Source organism: Thunnus thynnus, chromosome 12 (genome assembly GCF_963924715.1).
Source record: "Thunnus thynnus chromosome 12, fThuThy2.1, whole genome shotgun sequence".
Classification (NCBI taxonomy): domain Eukaryota; kingdom Metazoa; phylum Chordata; class Actinopteri; order Scombriformes; family Scombridae; genus Thunnus; species Thunnus thynnus.
Genome location: NC_089528.1, coordinates 7,662,298 through 7,690,173, shown reverse-complemented (window position 1 = coordinate 7,690,173; position 27,876 = coordinate 7,662,298). Strand labels below are relative to the sequence as shown.

General features: G+C 40.8%; 1 protein-coding gene across 1 annotated transcript in view; it reads left to right on the top strand.

The window, feature by feature from the left end:
• Positions 1-27,876, top strand: part of LOC137193705 (uncharacterized) — a 128,892-nt gene that overhangs the window by 36,373 nt on the left and 64,643 nt on the right. The window contains exons 2-3 of the mRNA XM_067605037.1: positions 3,986-5,800; positions 21,130-21,424. Coding sequence (XP_067461138.1) covers positions 4,277-5,800; positions 21,130-21,424 — 1,819 coding nt within the window. The 5' untranslated portion in view covers positions 3,986-4,276. The remainder of the gene's footprint in view (positions 1-3,985; positions 5,801-21,129; positions 21,425-27,876) is intronic.

Sequence of the window (27,876 nt, the reverse complement as noted above, 5' to 3'; positions counted from 1 at the left end):
TTTTGAAATTCTGGCTAAGAAGCATGTTCTTTGATTGACACTGGTGAGCACCTTTTCAGCCCCACTCCTGACATATTACTATCCTGCACACAGCCAAAGTAATTGACTGACTCCTTAGCTGCAAGCATAGTGTCATTAACAACAACATTAAAACCAGGGGATCTTTTCAATTTTATCTTTGATCCAAACAGTATGGATTCCAATTTTCCTAAATGGAGTGACAGCTTGTTATCTGTCACCTACCTGCTGACATTAAGAAGTTCTCTGTGTCCTTTCAACTATGTTTTTTATCTTTATTAAACCAGTACTGCAGAGTCATCTGCATATAAAGAGAGTTCACATGAATTGACAGACTTCACGTCATTTATAAATAAGAGGAAAAAGAGTGGTCCAAGTACACTCCCTTGTGGGACCCCACACTTTACAGACCTAGAATGAGACATTACACCAACAACATCTACCACCTGCCTCCTATCTTTTAGATAAGCTCTAACCCATTTAACTGCTACATTGATAAAACCAATGGCTTTCAGTTTAGACAATAAAATTGTATCAACTGTATCAACTGCCTTCTGTAGATCTAACATCGTCATACCACAGAAATTCCCTTTGTCTACCTCTTTCCTGATGTAGTCAGTTAAATACAATAAACAGGTGTCGGTGGAGTGGGATTTTCGAAAGCCAGACTGAAAATCATACAGTAAATTTTGTGAGGACAGGAAGTTGTCAATCTGATTAAAAAGGATCCTCTCAATGATCTTATACAGAGTACACAACATAGAAACAGGCCTACAGTGTCTGTGATCAAGTATACACCCTTTCTTTTTGAGAGGAATCACTCTAGCAAGTTTAAGATTACTGGGGAGAAGACCTTGTTCAATAGACTAATTTACAATATGGGTAACACATGGAGTTATGATTTCAATTGCATCTCTTAAGAATCCAACTGGAATATTATCAAAACCAGTTGCTTTGGAGCAGTTGAGCTTGTTGAGCATCTCAAGTGAGGGAGAAGCCATCAGCTTGAACCCCTTGCTGACAGTAGTGCTGATGGACATGTCTCTCCCCGTATTGTCATCCCCATATCATTTCAACTAGCCTGCTGGCAAGTGTTGTAAAATAATTACTGAGACTGTCCACCACCTACTTCTTATCTGTTGTAACCTGTTCTCAATGCTTAAACTGATGTTATCGGTTTTTGTTTTCATCCTTTTAATGGAGCCAAGTTGCTTGAGAGATTTCCATAGCTTACCTGTGTCATTACTATGTTCAACAATCTTCTCCTTAAAAATAAGCCTTTTTGGTACTATCCATTAATCTTCTCACTTCATTCCTTAACCTTTTGTATTCTGCCCAACTCTGATCATCCCTGTTTTTCCTTTATTTAAAATATTATTATTAATGTTTACTTCTCTTCTCTTAATAGCCTCCAGAATATCACCATTCATTCAGGGCTCTGTCCTGTCTTTTATTCTTACCTCTCTTAATGGGGCCAGTTTGTCTATAGCTTCTAAAAACATACATTTAAAAGAACACCATGCTTTATCCCTGTCAGTACAATGCAATACAAGAGACCAGTTCATTTTACTCAGACAATGGATGAATGCTTATTTGCCATAATTTTTCAGAGACCTAATTGTTATAGAGTTATGGCAGTTCAGCACATTTTTCTTAATCTTCCTTGTACAGAAAACAAAAGAAAGGTCACTCAACCCATTATGTAAAACACCACTATTTGCTATCCTAGCCTTGTCGGACACTAAAACAAGGTCAATAATAGTTTGAATGGAGAACAAACGCGTGTCGGTTTATTAATCAGTTGGTGAGGACCAAACAGGCGAGAGAAATTAATTAGAGCCTTTTACCCCGAAAGATCTGTCTTCCTAATGTCATTATTAAAATCACCAGTTATGATCACTCCAGATTTAACAAAGTCCTCAAACTTAGTACAAACCTGTTCCAAAAGCTCAAAAAAGTTTCTCTGATTGGAGTGCCCTGGTGGCTGGGTGGTTGCTGCATACCCTGCGTGGCCACAACGTCCCTGGTTCGATTGTAGCTGGGGACCTTTGTTGCATGTCATGTCCATCTCTCTCTCCCCTTGTTTCCTGTCTTACACTTTGCTGTCCAATGGAGGCAAAAATGCCCCCCCCCCAAAAAAAAATCTTTTAAAAAAAAGTTTCTCATATCAGGAGGCCTGTAACAAGTTCCAACTAAAACAAGCTTGCTGCTCGGCAAAAGAACATCTAGCTGCACTGCTTCAATATGGTCATCGATTAGGTCTTCTCTCTGATTAAAACAAATATCCACTCTTATATAAACACACACTCCTTCTCCTTTTCGATTACAGTCTTTCCTGACTAAAACATAATTCTCAATTTCAATTTTAGTGTCTTTAATTGAGTTATCCAGCCAAGACTCACTAATGCATAGAAGTCCTAAACGGTTCCTTTGCAGATTAGTCGTATCTTGTTGATCTTGGGCAGAAGGATTCTGATAATCAAATGAAGTAGGTGCAGTCCTCTCTCGGATAAAAGCGATTCTACACATCCGAAGGCGTCTGTACCAAAGGCAGATGTGGTCCCCGTTTTTCGTCCTGTCCCACGACATACTCCCTGTGGGATGCCGTTGCTCCCACTAGGACTGGTTCTGGTCCTCCTCTCTCAGAGTTCTCCAGCACTCTTCCTCCCAGGTGATCAGCCAGCATGGAAGTATGTTCAGTCCCATCTCCCCTAGCCTCCTTGGCGACGAGACGACCCCGACATAATGTCACCAGGCCAAGGCATTAATGTATATGCCCCTATAATAGCAGGCAGATGGATATAATTAGATGGTTGGTTTGGTTGGTTTGACATACAGGGATACAGGAAAGTCTCGAGGCGAGCTTTCTTTCCATAGCCAAAATGTTTATTGGCTATGTTATTGTGAAGGGACAACTGAACATAATTGTTTTGTAATAGCTTCACTATGAAAGTACTAGAATGAGTATCTAAAAAGTTTATCCATAGATTAAAAATGTGAACAACACACCAAACTTTCCAGACTTTCCAGCCACCATTTAGCCATGCCCCCTGATATTGAGTTGCATCATGGGAAATGTAGGAACTAGTGTTTTTAAAGCTTGACCCATTTTAGGGACTAAAAGTCAGAATATCTCAGCCTCTTTTGCTTATTTGTGCTTTTGTTCTATGAATTACACACACACATGCCCGTCTTTCTCAGCACACATAATAATAATAATAAAATATGTTTTATGTTAATGCAATCTGGCAAACAGTCACATTATTGACTTGTCAGATGCGTAGGCTGATGTTATTGAAATACTACTGAAGTGCGCCTGTTCTTATCTTAAAACAAGCACACTGATTGATATCTGACATTTTGATTTTTGGCGTAGGATTTCCATTAAGGCTCAAGTGCATGAGAGACACACTGAAAGCGCGAATCAGAAGCATGAGAGCTGAGGAACCTTTTCAGATTGCTCAAGGCACTGTGTACAACAAAGTGCATCTGCATCTATGGCTTGCATCTGTATTGACATTCTAACTGACTGATCAAAGCACAATGTTAATCCAGCTAATTAATCACGCATCAAAGTGATATGAAGCTAGTTTCATATCGTGGCTGCTCCCTTTCTGCACTGCAGTCAGAAATCCTTGACAGTCGTTCTCATTAATAAGTGCTCAGAGCATTTTCTAATAGTATTATCCTATCTAATTCTGTGTAAAATAATATGATGATAACTTTGTCCCCGTCTATCTAATAGATGTGAGAAAAAACACTTGGGTCATTATGAAGGTATAAATGGATGTGTATTGTGGGCCTTAAAAGCCCTCTGTGCTTGTGAAATTGTGATTGCTGCTCTGTTAAAAGGTCTGTCCTGCCTGCTTGTCTGTGAGCTCTCCTACCTGTCTATGCCGCTCCGCTTTTAATTAACGCAGCGCAATGATTAAAGTTTTAACTTAATTATCTTTATCTTTTCTCTCAGGGTGTTCAACCCTCCATGGGAAACTGAATGAGACGCTTCGCAAGAGGAGTGGGAAAAAACCAGCAAAGAGAGGCTTGGTGAGATAGAGGAAGATATTAGGTGGTGTGAAAAAAAAGAGAGAAGGAGTGATTGACACCTGCCCTCCAGCTCAGTGTGAAGGGCACAGAATGAAAGAGTGAGAGGAGGGGCACGAAAAGAGGGAAAACAGAAGAGAGAATGAAGACAACCAGAAAACAAGGCCTGCCTCACAGCAAACCTTGCTCAAATTAGGACATCTCACCACAAGACAAGATGATTACAAGAAATCTGCTCCTATTGGTTTCCCTGTGCCTGTCGGAGGGGCTGGCAGGAGGTGCCTTGGCCAGTAAGATTGTACGAAGGAGAGGAGTCAGTGGTTCGCACATGGTGAAACTAGGGGAGAGCAGAGCTGCGGACCAATGGGATGCAAGCGTGGACGCCAACGCAATGCCTGTGGTGACTCTTAGAAACCTGATTAGTCACGAGCAGGCGGGTGACACTGGACCGTTTTCCTACTCCAAAATATTGCAGAATCATGCCGCTCCATCAGTAGCCAACAAAGAGAGGCAAGCGTTCAAGCCCAAGCGTGAGGTCGATTCTGTCAATAAAAAAGAAGTGACTCAGCACATTTTATCCAATAACAAGGAGTTAAGCCCTGATGTAAAGAAAGTTAAGAACAATACTAAGAATGTTGAGACCACTACCAAAATTGGTAGGTCAGAGAAAACATTTACAATCCATCACAAGCCAGATCTACATTCCAATAAAACCAGGTTTAAATCAGGTTCGAGATCCAGGGCCAGACCTGATTTGAGTGTCCACACTACAGGTGTGCCAGGAAAAGGATTCAGCATAGACTCAAACCGAAAACTCAACCTCACTGGCAGCTATGGGGTTCTGAAACTGCTTTCGAAAGAGAACCTCGTTAGGATCGTCAATTCCCAGATGCAGAGTGTTCCCAGCCTGAGCTTTCCAAGCAAGGGCAGCCGGAGCAGGAAGAGAGATTTGATTGACGTTAATCATGGACAGTTAGAGGCTCTGAAAGTGCAGAGACAAGATATGGCTGTCACTCAGTCTCACACTGGATTTGATAATCAGACTGCATTTCCTTATGTAAGCCCAGCCACTACTCCAGATCTTAATCGAGACCAGAGCGCTGACACTCGTATTAATCCACTAAATGATGTCAACCCAGCTTTAAGTAGGCAGGATAACTTGGCGATGCAGGCTTCAGACAGTGGTGATAGCAAGAGCAAACATCATGTCCGCTTACTGTCAACACCTCGCAGCGAGGTCAGTCTCAGCCCCGAGAAAGAAGTAATGATCAGCCAAACAGAACCACCATTTACATTGACAAAACATCTTCCACTGTATGTTCCCTCTGAAACAAATGATTCTCCTCCTTCAGTGCTGACAATGCAACCCCTGGGAGTAAGACCGGGGAACAGAGCAGCAGAATCCCATAGAGACCCATTAACAGAGTCAGTTCATACTGCTCAAACAGAACTCACTACAGCTCAGTACCCTGCAGATGAAGACAACAAACTTGTCAACAGCAGTCATGTCCTGAGGCTCCAGCCAGTTCCTGAATGGAGTCACAATACAAAAGACGCCGGGATACAAGCTGTCGATCCAGAAAATGGGAAGGGCCTTGTGTTTGAAGAAGAGGTGGAAGAGGAGTCGCGTGATCGTATGGAAGTGAAGGGGTCGCGCTCTCGCAGCAGGAGGAGCTGGATCTGGAACCAGTTCTTTGTGATTGAAGAATACGCCGGGCCTGAACCTGTGCTCATCGGACGGGTAAGTAAAAAGAAAAACGTCATTCATCATTTACAAGGGCTATGAACTATTTTATGAATGTTTTATGAATATTTAAGACACTGTTACAAGTCTCTTACATGGCTTATTTAACCTCAGGTCCTTCTCTCAGGTACACATCTTATAAAAAGAAGCACTTAGCATAATTTAACCCCACAGTCACGCTCTGAGTTTTTTTGTGCATTGTTATAAATCTGCAATTGGAATTGATTTACATTGCTTCAGTGCGATGTGGTGCCTTCCAGGTAGCCGTAAAAACTTCAATGAATCAATGGTGCACTGAGGTGCAACAAAGGCCCCAGATCCTGTATGCCCAAGGGGCTAGTCATGATCACTACCAATCTGCACCCGCCAATGGGAATTGACATATCCTGGAGAATTAATAGCTTTACTTTTTCCTTCCACCATTGATCCTCACCCCAAGGCAGAAAGCAAGAGTAGTCCGAGTGTTCCCTCATTTCCCTGTAGGTCAGCCCTGTCAGCTCTCCTCCCACATGGTCAGAGGTCTGCAAGGTCCCGCTAATGCTATTTCATTTGGACTGATTTACACTTGGTTTGACAGGATTTATCATCGTATTCTCCCCCAGCACAACACACAGAGGGCTGTAGTCCTATTGCTCTGCTCTGTAATTTATTACAATCATTGACTGGGCATGTCTCACCCCCAGCGCCTGACATCTCCCTCCTCTTTTGAAAGAGTGAGCAGATTAGCGTGGAGGAGGTCACGTTGACTGGACAGAAGGTGTCTCGGAGCCACGCACTGTAATGGCTGCTCTCTCAGTCCTCAGCATGCGCCAACTGTCTCGGTACCCAGCTGCGGTAGATGAGCTAATTTATAAGCCTGTGTGGCCAGTTTGCTGAGCAAATGAATAGTAATGATCCCTGTGTGACTGCTGCAGGCTGTTGAAAACCACGAAGTAAGAACTTGGTGTGCGTATGTGTGAATGTAGAGGTAGGGCTTGTGGTTAAGAGCTTCAGCTCAGTGGGAGGTGTCTCGCGCTCGATAGACGAAAAGGCCCAATTTGCTTTGTGTTTTTAGATTTTACAGGTATACACAGATGGACAGGACCCTGCAGCCTTTATGGACAGCCTCCCTGAGTCAGCCGATGATTAGCTAACATTTAATTTAGCTGTTTTTACCTTTGCACTATGACTAATGATGGTCAAAACTGAATGCTATGAAACACTGTTAGTGGCCATGGAGAAGATGCAAGAGCTAGCGGTCCAGCTTACAGATGGCACTGCGTGTAAAGCCATTAGTGCCAATCTGCTGTGTCAAGCAGGTATTTATGCCAGCACATTGTACGGCACTCAAGGAGGGAACAACGCCAGACCACACACACATGCCCATATGATAGTGCTGACACTTGGAGTACACCCAGAAAGCTATTGTGAGAGTGTGTATGTGTGCTGGGCCAGAGATGCGTACGATTAGTACCCTACTGTATTAGACAGTGACGGCACACACATGAATAATGCTCTTATAGATCTTAATACGCTTATGAATTTTTAATCTCCTGCTCTGCTCTGGTGTAGGCCAATGCTATAGGTAGAGAGATCAATGCAGACAGGCTGCCTTGTTTTTTTCCCCTATCAGGGACCTGATTGTGCTTTAATAGGGAGAGAGCTGAGATGGAGAGTGTGAAGAAATTGACTGTACAGGCCAGAACAGCTCCACCTGCCAGATCCAACGCAGTCCAAAAACAGGCTCAATCGGCTGCAAACACGGCTGCCTGTGACTCATAAAACGTGTCTCTCCTTCAGTTGGCTATACTGTTCTCGTGCACACACTCAGACACATAAAACATATCCATGTGCATGTACATCTGAAGGTGTGATCCTGTATTTAAATGCGGGCCCTCTTTAAAAATCTGCCCTCTTACACTGTTTCATGCTGGTTTTTTTATGTGATCTGGGACAGTTCAGTCGGGATAAATCTCTACTAAAGCTGAAAACAAGAGCCAAGACTCTAATCTGTGATGTCAATGGGAGACAAAGGCTCTGCTGCTAAACTGATAATGAATTAGGGGCCAACTTTGTGGACACAGTGACAGCACCCAGTGTAATTTTCCGGGGATATTTATAAGCACTTTCTCTGGTTTCAAACTGTTGGAAGCACAAAAAACAAAAAACATTCATTTGGTATTAAATCTATGAGTCGAAAGCTGTCCATTCACTGTTGTTGCCCTTGAATTTTTTTTATATCGTCAAAGATCTAAGTTCTTCTTTTCTGTGGTATGTTGTTTTGAGAGAATTGTTCAGGTTCACAACAGTTGCCAAAAAGGTCAAGAAATATATTCTGAGTAGTGGATTGTCTGACTCAGTTTTCTGCTCTCTATCAACACACTCTCTCTCTATCTCTCTCTTACACACACACACACACACAACCTCATACACAGAGCTACGCACACAAACACATACATGCTCATGCACACACACACACACACACATACGCGCGCGCAGACTCACAGACGATGCTGTGTTACTATATTTTCTCACGCTGGAGAGTGTCTGCCCCATGATAATTGTGAATTTAATTGATGCTGTCACATGGTCTGTAACGGGGTTTCAAGTGATTGCAGAGGCAGATTTTTCTTTTCTTGAGGAGAAAAGGCGCCTCAGCAGAGCTGGGATTAAGAAAAAAACACCCTTTCTGATTAGCTTTTTTTCCCCCCTCACTCTCCTCTTGAAATGCAAACTCCCTAACACCCATGTGGGCAGAAAACGTGACATATATAGTAGTTTCTTCCTCTCTATGAGGAAATTCCATCGTCTCCATCTTGCCCTGTTTCACCTTTATAACAGCTTAAGTGTGTGAGCTCCCTAGCAAGTCGGCAGATACGCATGTGTAATTCACTAGTGCATCAGGAAATGGACCTAGGCGATCATTGTCATTAGCATATCATTAACATCAGCACGGACATACATAATTCATAGTAAGTGAAATATGCCTGTATTACACAATTAACATGATTGTCTTTGCCACACATGACACTAACATTACAGCACAGTATGAATATAAAACAAGCAGATATCAATGTGAAACAGTAATTAAATACTCTCAGTTTCTGACACATCAAACTAGAAGTGTATTCTTAGCTTTCTTGTTATGTTTAATCATTCATTAACATTCATTGCTGAAAATTGCACTGCAAATTGCTGTTAAAAGATTCTTCCAGCCTGAGGGCATCTAAAGATATATAAATAACACAGTTATTGACCGTTCTGTTATTGATAACTCCTGCGCCTCTGTGCGTTGCCTCTGGGTGCAACGTGTGCACACATGATATTGCGAAAGCACTCGTAGGAAGTCGACAGAGTGATGCAAGGATGAGAAGGAGACTGTCACATAAAGTTAAGCGGTGGTGTGTGCATGCACGTTTTTCTCTGATGTTGACTGGGGGAGAGACCATTCCTCATTGGCTGTGGTGAAAGTTAAATTTACTTGAGTACAAATTTGATTGTATTTCCTTCAGAATCTCGAGTTCATCCTACTTAATACTTTTACTTCACTGCATTTCAGAAGGATATACTGTTCCTTTTACTCACTACATTTATTTCACAGTTATAGTTAGTTGTTACTTTACAGATTTTACATAGAAAACATGGTTAACAACAAAAATATGATGCAAATATACAATGCTGCATTACCAATTACATGTTTACAATCTCAATTCTCAATTGAAAGAACAGTTATCAGAAAATAGTAAAAAATGACCAACAGTCCACAACTATATATAAATAGTATGCTATCACAGAAGACTAAGAAAATCAACAAATATTCATATTTGGAACCAAACGGGAATGTCAGACCAGTGAATTTTTGCTTAGAAATTGACTTAAAATGTGAATTGATGATCAAAAATGTTGCTAATTCATTTTCTGTCAATCTACTAATGGATATATGTATGATAATATTTTTGTCCACTATTATCACCCATTGAAGGAATAGTTTGACATTTTGGGTAATACACTTATTCGCTTTCTTGCCCTGAGTTAGATAAGGAAATTGATATAACACTCATGTCTGTATGCTAAATATGTAGCTACAGCCAGCAGCAGTTAGCATAGCTGCATAAAGACTGGGAATAGGGAGAAACATCTAGCTGACCTCTGTCCCAACGTAACAGGCAAATGTGAGAGTGGTATTGATCTTCTCCAACTAATCTAACTCTCGGCAAATAAGTGCATGGGCGCATTTCACAAATTGTTGACATAGCAAACTCATTAGCAAACAGTGGATTATTCACACATCCAGCAGATATAGAGCATCGTTAGCGTTCAATTGGAGGCCTCTTTCTGGCATCATGGCAAATGTAAGTCCAGTGTTCGCTCTCCTTTCTGCCATCTGGTTTGGCCCAGGCAGACTGTCACATATAATGACTTTATGAGAGCTTTATCACTGAGTGATGAGACTAAATCAAAGCAGTAAGGTTGTGGACCAGAAAACCAAAACAATGAGCTGAAAGACGATAAAGCTCTGTGGAGCTGACAGGAACTGCGGAGTCCGGTGATAATTCTCAGTGGGTTTGTCACTACGAGCAACACCTTTCACATGCAAGTGGTCGTGTGCTCCGTTGTTAAACTTAAAATATTGATTATAGATACTTTAAGGAAATAACTTCTTTGTAACAGGGTATTTTACACTGTGATATTGCTACTTTTATGTAAGTAGAGGATCTGAATACTTCTTTAGCTGCTGCTGTAAGCACAAGCTTCATTTTCTCCTGTGATATGAAACAGAGGCTGACACACACGCTGAAAAACACACCAACACTTGTACTTCTTAAAAATCCACATTGTGTTGGCACACAAACCCATCACAAAATACAGGAAGCTTGTAAGTCCTGCTTCAAAGACATAAATAATACCACTCAGATAAAAGGGTCCTTTATGAGGCAGGTAAACTGAAGGAAGGAGAAAGGAGAGAGGCATGGAGTCACACAGACAAAAAAAATAAAAATAAAAAAGCGTGTTATGGTGTCAATAGAAGGGCCACTGCTAACAGTAAACACACACCTCCTGACAAGGAACTCATCAATAATTATTAAAAAAAGACTACTTGCAAACAACTCTGTGTTTTCTTGTGTTTCCACTCTTACTCTCCCTGCAGAAATCATTTAGCCTCCGGGTCTGAGCACAGCAGGGGCTGAGACAGCAATTAGAGAATGACTACTGTGTTGGAGGGAGGGAGGGAAGGGGGAGATAACAAGACAGAGGAGAGCACCATTACCATGCAGGACGAAGAAGGGACGATGCGGAAGAAAAGGGGTAAAACCGGAGAGAAAAGAGGAAGAGGTTAAGAGAAAGTGGATGTACTGTACAGTGAGGGCAGTGTTAATGGCATGTGGAGGGGTACAGAGTGAGGAAAAGTTAATGGCTTACAACCGACGGAGAGGAAGAACGTGTGAGGCAGTTGAGGAAAAAAGAGGGAGGGGAAGGACTGAGAGATCACACATGTTTCTAAAGTTGACCTCACAGCCTGTCAAGGCCTGAAGCAAGCCGGAGAAAGATGGACCAGAGAGAGAAGGAGAGAGTTATGAAAAAGAGGCAGCCAGAGCAATCCAGGGCATCAGCGGAGGGAAAGGCAGGGTTTACACAGATGAAAATACAAGAGAGTAGGGGAGAGAGTGAGAGAATGGAGAAAGCAGTTTGCAAGCCCCTGTGGAGGCCACATTCAAATGTGTCTCTGTGCTGAGTGGGTGCAGGATCACAGAGAAAATAATAAGATGGGATGACTGAGGGAACAAGACTACGAGGAGAAGAAGAGGAAGAAAAGAGGAGAAAATGTGGAGTCTATTAAAGATTGAATTCAAAGGAAACACAGTCTGTCTTTCTCTCCTTTACTTCCAATCTCCCTTCTCTCTTTATAGGCCGTGTTTCATCTCAGGATAATGTCGAACAAATCAGCAAAGCGAGCTTCTGAATTTAAAGCATCATTTTTCCAAATGCGAGAACGGCAGTATTTTACCTCTGAGAGTATATGAACCTCTTTGAATACATCTACACCATTTTCAACTTAATATGAAAATGCACTTGTAGATAACCCCGGATATGTCGGATAGTATGTGTGTAACCTTAACAACCTCAGGTAATGTGATAACATAAAATACAACACAAATTGATGTCGGAGTTGGTTTATTGCCTGAAGTTAACCTTTCAAGGTCAACCGCGTCAATGGTGAGAAATACAGTGTGCGTTTAGGTGTGGAGCCAGTGTGCGCTGATGTGACGTAGTGAATATATGAAGTGAAGAGGCTGTGCAGGAGTTGAATTCATGATTATGCATAACCCAGTGTGAGCTCTGTGCCCGTGACCTTGAGGTAATATTTATGCGTTGGCCTGGACCGTGCACTGCACTTCTCCCCGTGGCCCTGAAGGAGCCCATGAGTCAGGGAGTGGAGGGCACGGCGAGAGAAGAGGGCAGAGGAGGCTAAAGAAGAGGAGAAGTTAAATGACTGGGGTTGTCTGGCAGTCACTAATTATTGTCATAATCATAGAATCTGGTCACATCTGATTTTGTTGGCTTAACTGTTAGCTATCGGTGGATGAACTGGGTAACATATCGATATAATCAGTCAATTAATATATTGATATAAACCTCTCTGTCACCAACAATTATAGCCAAAATATCAACTCTTTTTTTAATACCAAAGTATTTAAAAAAAATTTACAAATATTGATATTTTTCTCCAACTGCTGTGGAGTACTCCCATGTCAACATTAATGCTTTGATAAATTAGGTTACTTGGTAAGCCTCTGAGCTTTGAGATTTAGTGTTCTTGGACTAGATTCCAACACTAAAGGCAGCAAAGCAAATGTGCTAACAAATTTTCATCTTAATCAGAACATTCATTTTTACTTCTAACATGCCTCTGCTCCCAAAGTCACACTGCATACCACACTTTAGTCATAACCTTCAGTGTTGTTGAATTCTAAATAAAATGAACAAACGAAGCATTGCGTTAGTTCAGGAAGAGCATTTAAGTCGTCTTTATTAGATGATCGGCATCAACAGTTTCATTCGCTCTTCTCAATCACTGGCTCATTCACAGCCGTGTGACTTGTAACGTTCAATCGTGTTCATCGAGGTGCCGATCATGCTCATGCCAACACCGTTTGCTTCGCAATCCCCCCCTGCCCAGCCTTCTCCTTATGTGCTAAGTTTTTGCTATGTTGATTTAACTAAGATTTTATGTTATTTTATGTTGATCTCAAGAGAGGATTAATTATCCTAGCAGAATCCTTGCTGCTGCTCATATTCTTTGAGAGCCTCTCAATGAGTCAGCCTTTTCAACTAAAGCTAATTGTTTAACCAGTATAAATGGTCAAGTGTCTGACTGAAGTGTGATCTTGTAAAAAACAAGTATACAGCCACACTAGCGGCATTGTGCTAATTGTAAAGAAAACCAAACAGTAAGACGGATAAAAGTTGAAGTTTCCTTAGCAGTTGTGGCAGAGTAAATTTAAAAATGATAGTGGCTGGTATGTTAGTAGTTATCATTGGCAATAGTAACATGCTGATGTAGCAGGTATGTTCAACATCTTAGCTCAGTGTATTAGCATGCTAATGTTTGCTAACTAGCACTACCATTAATGAGCTGAGGTTGATGGGAATGTTATTTGCGTTGAAGGTGTTTGGTCATAAACCAAAGTATCACTCACATTGAAATTTTGACCTGATGGTGGCGCTAGATCAAAAGTCAGGGGGATCAACAAAGTCTATAAGATTCATCCTCTGGTTATCTTGAATGTCTGCACCAAACTTTATTGCAATCCATTCAGTAGTTGTAGAGATACTGTACTTTCACTCTGGACCGAAGTGGTGGACTTACCAACCAACCAACCAACCAACTGACTGAACAACATTACCATTCCTAGAGCTATGCTGCTAGCAGTGAAAGAATTTCATGTTGAATTTTTTACTGGACATTTTCCTGAAATTCCTGTAAAAGCTAAATGAGCACCCTAAATGAGAATTATTTATGGCTGCTATGTTTTATATATTTCTCTAGCTTTGCAATAAAAACATCAATATTTTAATACATTTCTTTGAACACACTTGGCAGTTATTTGTGCACAGCAGCTGGTGTGAGCAGTGGAGGCCACGGCAGAGAGAAGAGGGGCCCCGCCCCAGAGGAGAGGAGGTGGACGGTGAGGGCAGGTCAGAAAAAGAGAGCAGGGTCAGAATGAGATGAGCAGGAGGCCAGGGCAGAACAGAGTGCATGGGTGATAGGTGGCAGCTGATGGGAGGGTGTGACAGAGGTGAAGGAGGAGGAGGAGGAGGAGGAGGATAGGAGTAAAGGAGCTGGAGAGGAGGGAATCCTCTCTTCACCTCGCTGACACACTGGTTAATTTTTTAATGCATCCTGAGAGGCAAGCCAACCCAAAAGCACACATGCTGTGAGATAATCCAACTACAATAACACTCAGTACTCATAAAGCATAAAGTATGTATTCTTATCATATATTTAAAGCCTATGATGATAGGCAAGGACTCTACATACACTTTGCAACAGTACAATAATATATATTATATATTTTTACAATAATATATTTAAAAATATGAGTATAATACATTGCCTATTTTTCCTTTATATGTATGTGATAAATAAAATACCATATACAGTATATATGTATAATGTTTTTTTTTTTTTACAGTTTATGAAAAGTCTTAATGACATTAAAATTATGTTAAAAATCTCTTACATTAAAATAATTCCGATATAATATATAAAATAATATATTGAAATATGGTATTAAATATATGTGGTTTATCCTCATATTCACCATACGTTAGCTTTTCCTAAGTATTAGTGTACCACTGTGTGCACATGTTAATCCTACACAACTTGTATATTTTTTCCACAAATTTAAAAAAAAAAATCAATTCTACACCCATTTCACAAAAACTCAATACTAATAATAAAGTGAAAAAGAAAAATATGTGTGAAATAAAAAGTGACACAGATAATAAACATCGCTTGAAACTCCCTTTCAGTATTGCACACATCTTCTTCCTTTACACACGCACACACAAACACACACACACAAACACACTTAGGCTTTCTGATGGTAAAAGCCATTCCTCTTGGCAGTGGCACGCGGTGGCATATATGTGGGCGATTTGCCCTTTAAATGTACAGCAGTGAGTTAAGCCTCCAGTGGCCTTTTCCAAGCCCGTCTCCCTTGGCTAAAAATATGATGTGAAGTATACAACACCAGAGTGGAGCACTGAAGCAATAAAACACAAACAATCACCCGGCGAGCAGCCACACACACACTCTCATACATCAGCTGATTATGATAATCAAAAGTGGGATTTGCATACTCTGAGGCTAAAAGCACAGTTTTGTCCTGAATAATGTATTGCGTAGGAAGGGAACAGTGGTGAGATGCATCGAACAGCTTATGGTGCTAAAGGAAAAGTCTAATAATGATGAATAATGAATGTTCTATTAGGAAGTGTGTGTGAGTGTGACAGAGAGGGATTTTGCAGTCTGTGTGTGTGTGTGTGTGTGTTGAAGTGGAGGCCACGCAGTGTGCCCTCCAGAGACAGACTGAATTAGATCAAATGAGAACAGGGCAACATGTCCACACCACAACTGAATTAAAGAGGCAATCGATGCTAACTAAACTTCAATGCTGAATCAATGGCGGATCAATGCTAAACAATTAACTGCTGCTCCTCATGACGTATTTAAACTGAGTCTCGCTTTAAGACAAACAGACAGATTGCGAGAGGAGACTGTTTTCAATATCGTCTGACATTTCACTGTGAGCGCAGAACAAAAGGGAATTTCCCCCCACACTTGCTGTGAGAATGGGTTTGATTGAAAGTTCAGACGGAATTTAAAACTTGTCACAGTACAAGGGTCTGTCTTCTGAAGTCAAAAGTGCTCCTCAGAGGCTGGTTTGTTTCTGCTCCTGTTTCTGTTGGGGGGGTGGGAGGGAGGGTGGGGTGGGGGTGTTTGAGTGGTTCTGCATAATTGGAAAATGTTTTTGTTATGTGTGTCTGACTCTGCATTGATTAGACAGGAGAGCTGGGCAGTCAAATGAGATTGTTAATTTGCATGCTTGTGTGTGCTGCACCTGTGTGAAGCACTATTTGCATTCTTTTTATGGTTGTGGTTGTCATAGTTATAATGGTTTGGTTTAGCCTGGCAGGGGGTATTTTCACCTAATGACTATTTTTCTCAATTGATATTGTGGTGAATTTTAAAATTGAAGGATAATTATAACTTTGGTTTTATTTTCACGGTCATTTCTATTGCTTAATGTACTAACATAGTAGTGCATACATGATCAGATGCATTTTAACAGTTATCCTATTCAGCAACAGTGGTAATAACTGTTAATATAGTTGCTCTTGGTTAAAGAACGTTTTTTTGTTTTAGTGAAATTTCCAATAATAAATGAAGTAATGAATGTATATATACTTGGGTTAAAGTTTTTTTTAGGAGATCCCTGTTTCTCCCACATTAGTACCAAATATTAGATCTTTCCAGGAAACTTCTTGGAAATTATTACAAAATTCTTCATAAATTTGGACCCATATAAAATGTTGCTGCTTGTCCCCCCTCTAATGTACAATTTGGTGACTTTGTGAAACGTATGGCTGCACTAAATATTACAATTAGCATGGAGGTTAAGTTATGATATTAGAGGACAGGAATTTGCATTTTTTATTTTTATTTTTTTTATGTCAAAGAGAGCATCCAAAGGAAATTATTAATAATATGGGGGAGGGTTTTGCTTTTTTTGAAAGTTAAAGAATAAGGTTCAGCCACCACTCCAATCATTTTCACACAATCCCTTACCTGGTAAAATGGGAATTGCCCTGTTGCAGTAAATCCCACCCTTGGATTGGAGAGACAACATATATGTCCTCTGTGTGTGTAGGTGTGTGTTATGTCTCGCTCTCTGGAGGTCCAGTAGGGGATCCATTGCTCTTTAGAAGGGAAAGAGAACAAAGACATCTGATGATCGCAGAGCAGATCACAACCAGCCCAGAGAGTTGTTGACTTTAATTATTAGTCGCTGTGTAGATGCTGGCCTCAGCTTTGTGCTGTGCTCTATTAACCACCACACACTTCCTGGCCTGCTCTCAACTGTTTCTTCTCTCTCCATGTCAGGCTCTGCCAGCACTCAATGACACACAAAATGCACAGGCAGGCAGACACACACACACACACACACACACACACACACACACACACACACACACACACACACACTCACTCACACATATTCTTAGTCACGCCTTGGCTCCTTGTCCACTCTGTGCAATGACTGTGCCAAGTGAAGGTTCAGCCAGGGCAGAAGGAGACTCAGGAGTCATTAAACCTCTTTCTTTATAGTTACTGTGGCCAACACACACACACACACACACACACACACACATTCTCACCTGGAGAGGCTGTTCTTAAAATTGTCATGTGTAGTGTAATACACACGTGCACAAAAAACGTGCCCACATTAACACTTACACATACCCTTTAGTTTTACCTGAGCTGGTAGGTAAGCTGGCCGCAAGGTACAGTTTCATTTCAAACAGGTTCTCTGAAGTCATATGGGCCGTGTCCCAAATTAATTTTGCTGCTGTATTCCCTGATCGAGCTTTTTCTTCAGACATCTTTCTGAATTGGTGGGCCTGCTCCAAATCGATTGGCTGACCCTCTCCTCTCTGCCCCGCTTGACACTACCTGCCTGATATGAAAGAGCTGGCTCAGTCCCAGCCCTGATACCTCCACCCAGCCTAGTTGTGGAATTTGACTGGCTGGCAGGACCTGCGGTTGTCCTATAGGCCTCTGGTTCTTTTGAAGTCGCCACACAGAAGATGAATAGGCTCCCCTTCCTCCACAGGCTTGCAGAGGAGATCGGAGGATATTCTCACACCTGTCTGCGTGCCCTTGCAAACTCTCCCTGTTGTGTTTGGGGAATTGAACCTCACTGCCACCGCACACCTATTGGCGTTTTACGTGAGCTGCCAGCCGATTTTCCGCACTTTGTAATTTTTCCTGCTACTGTAACCTCACCTCCGTTTCAGCCTCACACAAGCATAGCTACCACACACACACACACTGAACTTGTGGGAGGAAAACATCCACATTCATTAGGCTAATGCACAGCTGTGGAAAAAAACACATTTTCCTGGTGTTTTTATGATTTATTGTGCGGCAGAAATGTGAAATTGTGTATATGGGGTATTAGTTATTTAAGTGATTTAGAGGTTGGCAGAGAGTAGTTTTCCTCCTCGCTTCATGATTTATGGTTATTGCAAAAATATGAAATTGAGTATATGAGTATAAGCATATTACCTTATGATAATATAAGTAATTGAAGAGATTAAGGAGTCTGGGGAGGCTGGGTGTTGCATACACAGCAGGCGCCAGGGAAAATGGAAATGGCAGCTTATCAGGCTGAAATCATTCTCAAAGCAGAGGTGACACATCAGTAAATTTGGCTTTTGTGGCCAGTGGCTTCATATTGTTTGGCTCCTGATATATTTGATGGTATATCAGGGGGATATGAAATGCAGGAGTTATGAGATGTCATATTATTCAAGTTAAACTGATGTGAAATATGGTGATAGCCAGTTTTGTTATGATGTTGTTTGGTTATTTTTGCAAACTGACAGGTGGCTGACAGATATTCCAAGGCTGTGCCACCTCTGTAGCCATAAAATATCCATAGCCATTATATCTGGTGAAGTGCATTTTCCTTATTACACTTTTCTATTAATCTTGGAGGGAAAGATAAGGGTGAGAGGTCAACCTTAAATGGATTTGGTTTCCTTAGGCTGGGCTCTCCTGCTCCAGAATGACTCTGAGCAGTGCTTTCAATCAGCGCTGCCACCACTCACTGTGGTAATGATGGCCGGGGCTTCATTAAGAAGCTCGTTAAGTCCCCTCGTTAAGCTGCAGGGCCGTTAAGACTTTGATTGTTAATGGCTCTCCGTTAAGGAGAGTGAGGAACCAGGCTCCCATGGTGGTTCTTACCAGCCGGGTGCTTTGGCCAATTGGCCCCAGTTGGCCTCCACATAAGATGAAAGATGAGAACAAAACTCAGGTCAAAATGTAAACACTTGTAAGTGAACTTGTGTGACTCTGGCTGCAACAATCACCTGCACAGGAGGTCTGGTAATGCGAGAAAACAAATGGTTGGACCTCAGAAACAGCTCATGCTGTGAGTCAAAATATGAAAAGTGCGAAAAAGTAAATAAACAAAAGTGACTGTAAAACATTTAGCTGATACATACAGTACATGCCACTGACACAGATGTAGTTCAGTGACAAAAACTTGTAGCAGGTGACATAACATGATTTAATATGACTCAAGCTTACCTGCTGGTTGCCAAGATTAAAGACACTGGCCCTTTGTTCGCTGCATTCATGTAAATTTGTAAATTTAATTTTGTGCCTCATTAGGCCTTTAAGATGATGCTGTTGCCATGACAAGCCTATATTAAGAAAGTTTTGAAAGTTGGTTAAAATCTGTCTTTTGACTATGAAGCATTCAACCCTTGTTTTCACAGTGGAAAAACACAAGATGTCCATAGAGACTTTTATAACTTTCAAAGTTTTACCAAAGTATGGCTAGATACAAAGCTTCCATAGCAAACTTCACACTCTATGTTCTGACCATTTGAAGCAATACTCAAAGGAGCACCTGCTCAAGAGCTTGACAGAGTTGTTCATGAAGACTGACATGAAAATCTTGTAGTTAGAAATAAATGGTTGTAACATAAGTTTACTTTTTTATGAGTTTTTACATCTACCTTAAAGGCTTACAAGGATGGAGAATCACTTTAACACACGATCACTTTCAATAGTTTCTAGAGATAACTTCAGAAACCGAGCTAGGATGAGCATGCTAAGGCTAGTTTGTGGTATAGCTGATTAAAGATAACCCCTTCAGTAACATTACTGTATACTGTGCATGGGTACAGAGAAAAGCCTTCAAACCAGGACTAGGTCTTTTTCTAGTTTCCTAAGTGCATTCTGCTTTAACACAGCTCCCTCTCTGCTGGCTAGAGTGCTTTCAGATTTCCCAATTTGCATTGTCATTTAAATAGAGGGATCTTTTGAAGGTGAATTCTTGTTTAACTTTTGACTTTGTGCCAAATTTGTTCACACAGTTTTAGCTTTCAACTTTCAAACAGTCTGAACTTATGATTACTTTCTTAGCCATAAACAACCTTGTCAACATCCGTACTTATCGTTTACCCCCCAGGAAGCTGCCGTATCCACGCTATTTCCCCCCTTGAAAAATGGCAATCCTCAAAGTAAATGAACATTTCGATTCACAGTATCCATTCTCATTTCATTTAGCAAATGTGCTTAGCTGTTGCCAGGCAACAATGCTTCCTTGAGCTAAACCCTCATCCCCTCCCCAGCCGGCTCTCCGCTCCTCTCTCCAACTAAAGTCACAATGTCGCACTTTCTTGCGAGTGAGGGCTAATTTAACACTTTTTTTGTCACAGTTACTATTCGATCCACGTAGGTGCGGGGTAATGAGATTGAATCTTGATGTGCTGGGCGCATCCCGCTGGCGTGTCTCTCTTGTCGGGGATGGAGGACAGTGTGGAGCCTTCCCTGATATTACCTCTCCCTGCATGAGAGGAGGCTGGTCGCTACGCTTCTCTGCCATCCCGCCAGGCACTGATCCAATAAAGCTCAACACAGGGCTGTGATCGATACAGCATGTCCCACTACCATGCACAACTCCACTCTCCCTCATACACACCTATTAGTTAGGGAATAATTGATTGGCCTACTGTTCATTATTCCTTTGATTTGGTGCTTTCATTAAATAGCCAGGGCACTGCATGTGCACAGACTAATAAGCTGTCGCCATCCACAGCTGCTTGGAAGTGAATAGAGGCTTTAAGAGTGAGCAGAAGAGCATGTGTTCTGGATATCATTGAGATTAAGGAGATCCTGGTTCATAACTGCTATGCTGCAGGAATAGAGAGATGAGCCACAGTAGAGTGGAAGGAAAGTGTATGTGAGACAGTGGGTGAGAGGGAGGTATTGTACGTATTTCTTTTGTCTGCCTCTGTTTAAATTCATTATATCCTGGAGGCATGCAGAGGATAATCTGCTTGTTTTGTCTCCACTGCCTGTCTTGAAAAAAAAACAAACTTAATTTTTAACTGGTGTTTACTCTTTGTCTTTCTTTCCCACCCTTTATGTTCCTATCTGTCTCACAATCCACTTTCTACTTCCACCCATTTCCTCCTTCGTGCTTCCATTTTGTCTACCTTTCCCCTCTTTTCTTCCCCCTCTCTATACATCTTCTCTCACCTAGCTCCACACTGACATGGACAGGAATGATGGACGCACTAAATATGTCCTGCGAGGCGAGGGGGCAGGTTCGGTCTTTGTGATAGACGAGAAGACGGGTAACATCCACGTCACCAAGCCACTGGACCGTGAGGAAAAGGACGAGTACCGTCTCATTGCCACAGCCACCGACAGGCAGACGGACCGTGCCCTGGAGCCGTCGTCACAGTTCATAATTCGGGTGCAGGACATCAACGACAACCCACCTGTCTTTGACGAAGGCCCCTACAGCGCCACTGTGCCTGAGATGGCAAATATAGGTATTGGATGCTGGGTGGGCAGTGGGACAGTTGGTTTAGAATTTATTCAGGGCCAAGGAGGAGCAGAGTATGGAGTTTCAAAGTGTCCAATATTAAATAAATTAATAAAACCAATACACTGTGAAATTTAATAAATTATCAAGACTCAATTCATTGTTATGGCAACTATTGTTACTATTGCTCCCTCACCTTTCAGCCAATCAAGTATGCCCTCAGTTTCTTAGCAGTCTCATCAACTGTTACCAAAAGTTAGCCAGCTAGCTCTTGTTAGCTAGAGCAAAAACAATGTCAAAGTAATTCATCAACTAACTAGACTACTGCTGTAAATAGTGCATATTTACAGTTCAGTGACTAACCTTTCCTTTTATTTAGCTAGACTTGTATTAAACTAGGCTACACATGCTACTTAACTAGCCAGCCAACTAGCGGTGTTGTTTTCTGAACTATTTATTACTCAATAAAGTGAAGAGCCACTGTTAGCATCAGCAGCTAGCTGGTTAATTCAGTGTTACCTCTACAAAAAAAAAAAACACTACAGAGATATCAGACACAGGTTTCTGGTCTCATGACTGTAATTTTCACACCCACTGTATGACATCTGAAGCATTAAATTGAGGGATTGTTAGCAGAAACTAGTGCACTGTACATACCATAGACTGTTTTTTCCTCCCACTGCAGGAATAAATTTCAGTCACAAGTGAAATGTTGAATAGTGAATATAGTGCACTGGTAAATAGGGAGTGATTTTGGACACAGTGACAGTCTTTCTGTCTGGTTGCTGTATCCAAATGGATCTACAGCAGCTAGCTTGATGGCAGTTGGTTAGCCTGCTGGGAGGCTGAGGGCACATGGTTGAAAAGTGAGGGGGCTGTCACTTGTGACAGTGTGTAATTCCACTGTCATGAAAAGTGACATTATGAAATAAAAATAGACTTTTAAAATAGGGCATTTTGAAGCAAAAATGAACTCCAATAAAACTCTAGAATAATAAAACAAAATAATAGTTAAGGTCATTTGAAAATTAATGACATCATTTTATAATATATTGGTTTTGAAATATATTAATATTTTCATGATTATTTATTTCATAATGTATTTTATATTGAACAATGCCATAAAAAAGTTTTAATTAATTCTTGTGTCCTTGCACCTGTCAAGAAAACAAATTCCAGTTCAAAAACTAGTTGCACTAGTACCTGCAAGGAAAGAGACTCAAAATTGTCCCATAATATCATCATCTGAACTTTCTGCTGTGATCTGATATGCTCAGTAGTCCACAGAAACCCAATTTGTTGCATCTTCCCCGCAGTTATACCATGAACAAATTGCCACTGCAGTGCCATCTGCCATCCAGATAGTAGTGAATGTTAACATCTTTTGTAGTAGAATGGTGGTTTAGTTTAATCTTCAGTCCAGAGATAAGCAGACATGGATGTCTTGTAGTTATTATAATCGTTTGACCAAGTAACCTTTATGCAAAGCTGAACATGAGGTAACATAATTAAAATCCTGGATTTGGGGAGTTTTCCTGGTTGCTCAGATGGCTGAGGCACAAACTGTGTGGTTCCGACATCCTCCAGCCTGCAATTGTTCTTACATGTCACACACATTTCTCTATCCTATCTTTGATGTCTCTCTCTGCTGTGATATAAGAGCAGTAAGAGCAATAATGATAAAAAAAAAATCATCCTAATAGCTTGGATATGAACTTACCTTGATTGATTGATTGAAGTCACATTCTGTATACAAACTAAGGCTATAGCAATTGATTGGTTTTCTGTTTAATCAGGATAAAGTACCAGCCATTCACTGCCGTCAAGCTCCAAAATGATGGATGTTTCCCCCGACCACAGCTAGACAGTATGTTTTATTATTTCTATCTCAGAGGACTGAATTGTCTGAAGGTATTTTATTCAACACTCAAGTATAGTAGAGTCTGTATATCTTGCACACAAACTCCCTTACACTGAGACAAATGTGTGATATACTGAAAAACACAAAATGTCAATTATTGGCAGCTAAATTAAACAAATAATGTACACAACGTTGGGATTTTGAAACCTCTCAAGATGAGTGTGGGACATGAACTAATATTTGAAATAGAAAGAACAAGTTAATGTAGCCATAGATGTCTTCAATATGAGGTTCAGACAGCTGCAGTTATGCTGCTATTATACCAACACCAGTGCCATAACATTAGTGCCTGCCAGTATTCCATTCACAATGTATTACTATTTAATACATAGCCTTTTTAGCCTCCATCAAAATGAATTCTAAAATAGATTTTGCCTGCCATATTTATGAAGGTTTAATACAATACTGTGGGTTGAATACATGGATAGTTTTCAGAATGCGACATTAGAGTGGAGGAGAGTTTATTTATAACTAAATATGGATTCTCAGTCCTGAATCCTAATATCAAAACAACTTTACATAGCTTACTGCTGCTGATAAAAAGGAATCCTGAATTTTGATGAACACTGTTCCCCAAAGCTGTCGTTTTTTTATTCGTATCATCACTGCACTGTAGCCACAGCAAAAACAACAATCTTCATGATGATGTACCTGTTCCACATTCCATGAGTTTGTTTTATCTGTCACAAAAAAACCTTACTCCTTCAATCCAGCGTAAAATGTGATTAAAAATTCTAAATTATTCATTTTTTCTTGAAAGTGCATCTTTGAAATACGTGTGAAAAGACCTCTTTATATGATCACTTTCAAATTCAAAACTGACACGATTAGATATCATACATTCTGTTCTCACATTGCTAAACTCTCATGCTAAATGCTAAATTATGTAGTACATTCTTATCAACATCACTGTGGCTTGTAATCAAGGTTAAGTTATACACTCAAAGTGAAAAAATAATTTGTAAAATTGAATAGGCTGACTTTCAGACCGACTTCAGTACAATTCAGCTCAGTGCTATGCTATTGTCTTGACAATTCCATTTTGCTGAGCTGAACTGATATTGTATTCAAAACAAGCAGCATCTTATGCCTCCAGTGATTTCCAAATTATAGCACTTAATATGCTGAAATATAATTAAGTAAAAACAGAGATTAACCTGCTCTAGGTCTAATGAATGAACAATTCAGTGATGCATGTCCATATGATATGTTAATAAGAGCCTTGTTTGATCTACATTGGGTTTCTCTTTAGGTTTGTAGACTTTGGAAAGTCAAGGTACTCTGAGAGCCACAATGTTAGACGTCTGGCAAACTGGTTGGCAGGCGCAAAGAGGGTGCAAAATATGAAATAGTGAAATATTCCCACCTGCATTGTTCCACCAGAGCTGTGTGTCCATGTAGCACAAGTCAGAATACAAGGATCTGGGGAGTCCTGGGCGCCCTTTTCAGATTGTAACAGAGTTTATTAAGGGACCTTCAGTGCAGTTATAAACTAAAAGTGGCACAAGGTGAAGGATATGTGTACTGCTATAATATCTTTATACGTAGGACACATGCTATATCTGCCTTCAACAACTTATATCAGTAGCAGAGGCTAAGTATGCATTTTACATAAAACAGTATATGATTTCTGTAGACGTTTTATATGAGTACTCAAATTCACTTGGTCTCCACTTTTTGTGGGGAGCAAGCAGGTCAAGCGGTGATGTTCAATTTTATTACTCTTTTTGGCATGAAATTGCATCTCCGTTTCCGCCTGCTCAGACCAGACAGAGAAAAAAAATTTCATGGATCAAGTTGGCGGATATGCAAACACAGACCTCTCCCAAAATCCCAAAATCAAATGCAAATGGAAATACAATTTAAAGGCGACGCAGGCAGAATCTGTAATGGGTTAGATTAATGGCTGACTTTTTAATAGTAATGTCACCACAACTGCTGGTAGGATGTATGAGACCCTTCCCTGTTGTTGATTAAATACCTGTGGCCATTATACAGCAGCAGGAATGATACAGTTGATGCATTCTATCTGCGGTCTCTAATTTAACAGATATGCAGCTTGTAATTATGCACTGGTCATACAGTGTGGCCTATTATAATAATGATTATATGGCTATTGTTATTATGAGGAGGTCCCAGTTTCTGCACTTATGCAAATGACTTAAACACACATTGTTTTTATCACAGCATTTGCAGTTGTGGCTTGATTGTGTGCATGTAAATGTACAGCACACAGATATGCCTAACTGAATACAATGCTTTTAATCACTTGAGCACACAAAAATATATGCAAACAGTCCCACATTTTAGTGTAGTACACTAAAAGAAGACATAATCTGCCTATTAGGGTTGCTGTATTCAAGTGCTGTATACTGTGTTGCTGCTTTGGGACTCTGCTCCCTCCACAGAAGAACAGTTTTCTACTTTCCTCTCAGCTCATTAGGAAACTGTCTGCTGCTTTTAAAGGGGATGAGGAGCTGATGTGACTGACCGTAACTAAAACCCGCCCTACTCCACCTGCGAATAAACTATTCCACTTACTAATAATATATTCATCCTCCTCCAATCTCTTTTCCACATTGCAGGGGGTTGTGTTTGTGCCTGTGTGAACCAAAATTGAAAGAATTTAATCGGTTACACCCACCTGTGGTTTTGTGTATGCACCCACTTTCAGGAAAATAGAGCCCTCAGTGCAGTTTTTGAAGCAATGCTGTACGCTGTGAAATGTTTTTACTGTAGCAGATATATGGATTCGTCTAAAGAAATAAATTCAACCACTATGACATTTATGGTGTAAAAGAAAAGCGTGTTTCCCTAAAATCCATCAAAAGTTGATCATGGATACCTCAGTTGGTAGACCATGTCTCTGTATAAAGCAAGGAATATCTGTCTGTCTGTCTTGTCTGTATGTATGTATGTTTGTCCTTTGCATATCTCGAGAACCGCTCATCCGATCTACTTCACCTTTGGCGGGTGTATCGCTGGGGACACAAGGGAGTGCAGTGTCGAATTTGGTGCAATTTGGACACGCGACATGTTTAGTATGAATAAACTTGGAATAAACAAGCGAACAGCGAGCCACTCAGCTCCATATCTGAGTGCAGTGGTGGCTATTTCATATAAATACCATCACATCACAGCAGGGCGGGGTTTCTGGACTCTGACTGGAGTTCACACTCGACCGGTGTACTGCTGAGGACCAAAGGAGGTGCAGTGTCAAGTGTGAAGTTGTTTGGACACGCGACACGTTTAATTAACTTTGAATAAACAAGCGAACAGCGAGCTGTTTAGCTCCGTCTCTGAGTGCAGCAGGGGCCGTTTGATATGAACACCGACATATCACAGCAGGGTGGGGCTTCTGGGCTCTGACTTGCTGAGCGGGACAAACTGCCCGAGAAGAAAGAACGAGTGCACAGAGGATAAAAAAAGAGGCGGAGGCAGTAAAACTAGCAAATAGGACTGCAGACATGTTTGATTGGCAGCAGAATTAACCAATGGAAGGCTGTAAACTGTGTCTATGATTCAACCTCAGTTTAGTCTCACTGGTGAAGTTTCTGTCTGCATTTAAACCATTTTATTTATTAATTCCTTATCATTCTAATTGATTCGTTTGTCAATTGATATATTTACATATATAGATATATGTGGTTCTTGAGAAATAATAAGCAATCGGCCCGTTCCGAACAGGCATGTTTTGAACGGGCACTGCACTAGTAAAAATCTAAATCTGGGCATACAGTGATGAAATTCCTGTGCAAACACTGTCTTGTTTCCTGTTGGCAATGATTTACGACAACTGTTTGTGTATCAAATAATGTTTACTTCCCCCAAAAAACCACAATACCGTTTGTCAACTAAATCCACTGAGACAGAGTGGCAAAAGCAGTGAAACTCTTTGATATTCGGGTATAATTTCATACAAATATGAGAAATTACACTTTCCCCAAATTTAACAAGAAATGGTAAAGGATTATAAACTCATCTGATCCTTTGACAAAAATGATTTTCACTTGTAAAGCGGTGACAGAGTGCGTGCCGCAGCCACAGTGACCTGATAATATTTCTATGACCTCAGAAAGATCATGTACAATGTGACAGAAGTGCTCGGAATAGAAATGAAATAAGAGGTAAGGAGTGGAGATAGGAGCACTTTTTGCACACATATTGCAGTAAGGTATTGGACTGACAATAACTGTCTGAGATTGTAATTCAGAGCATGACTGCTGAGTGCCTGTAGGAAACAGTTTGTATGTACGAAAAGTACTCTAATCTCCATTTAAACTCCGCTCTGCCCCTTGAAAATGGGTTCTACTTCGAAGGAGCACTCTTGCCTTTTAAAAGCAAGGAGAATTGCTTTCAAGAAAACTTTGGCCAGAGAAGAGGGTATTATTTTAAATAATTCACCCTTAAACTGGTTAGTTTAGAAAAGTTCAGGAAATTTAGGCCCAAGTCCTTGCTATCTGCTTCTTAAAGATTTTTTTCCAACATCAAGGTCCCTGTTGCACTACATTGTTTAATTCAGATTAGAATAACGACCC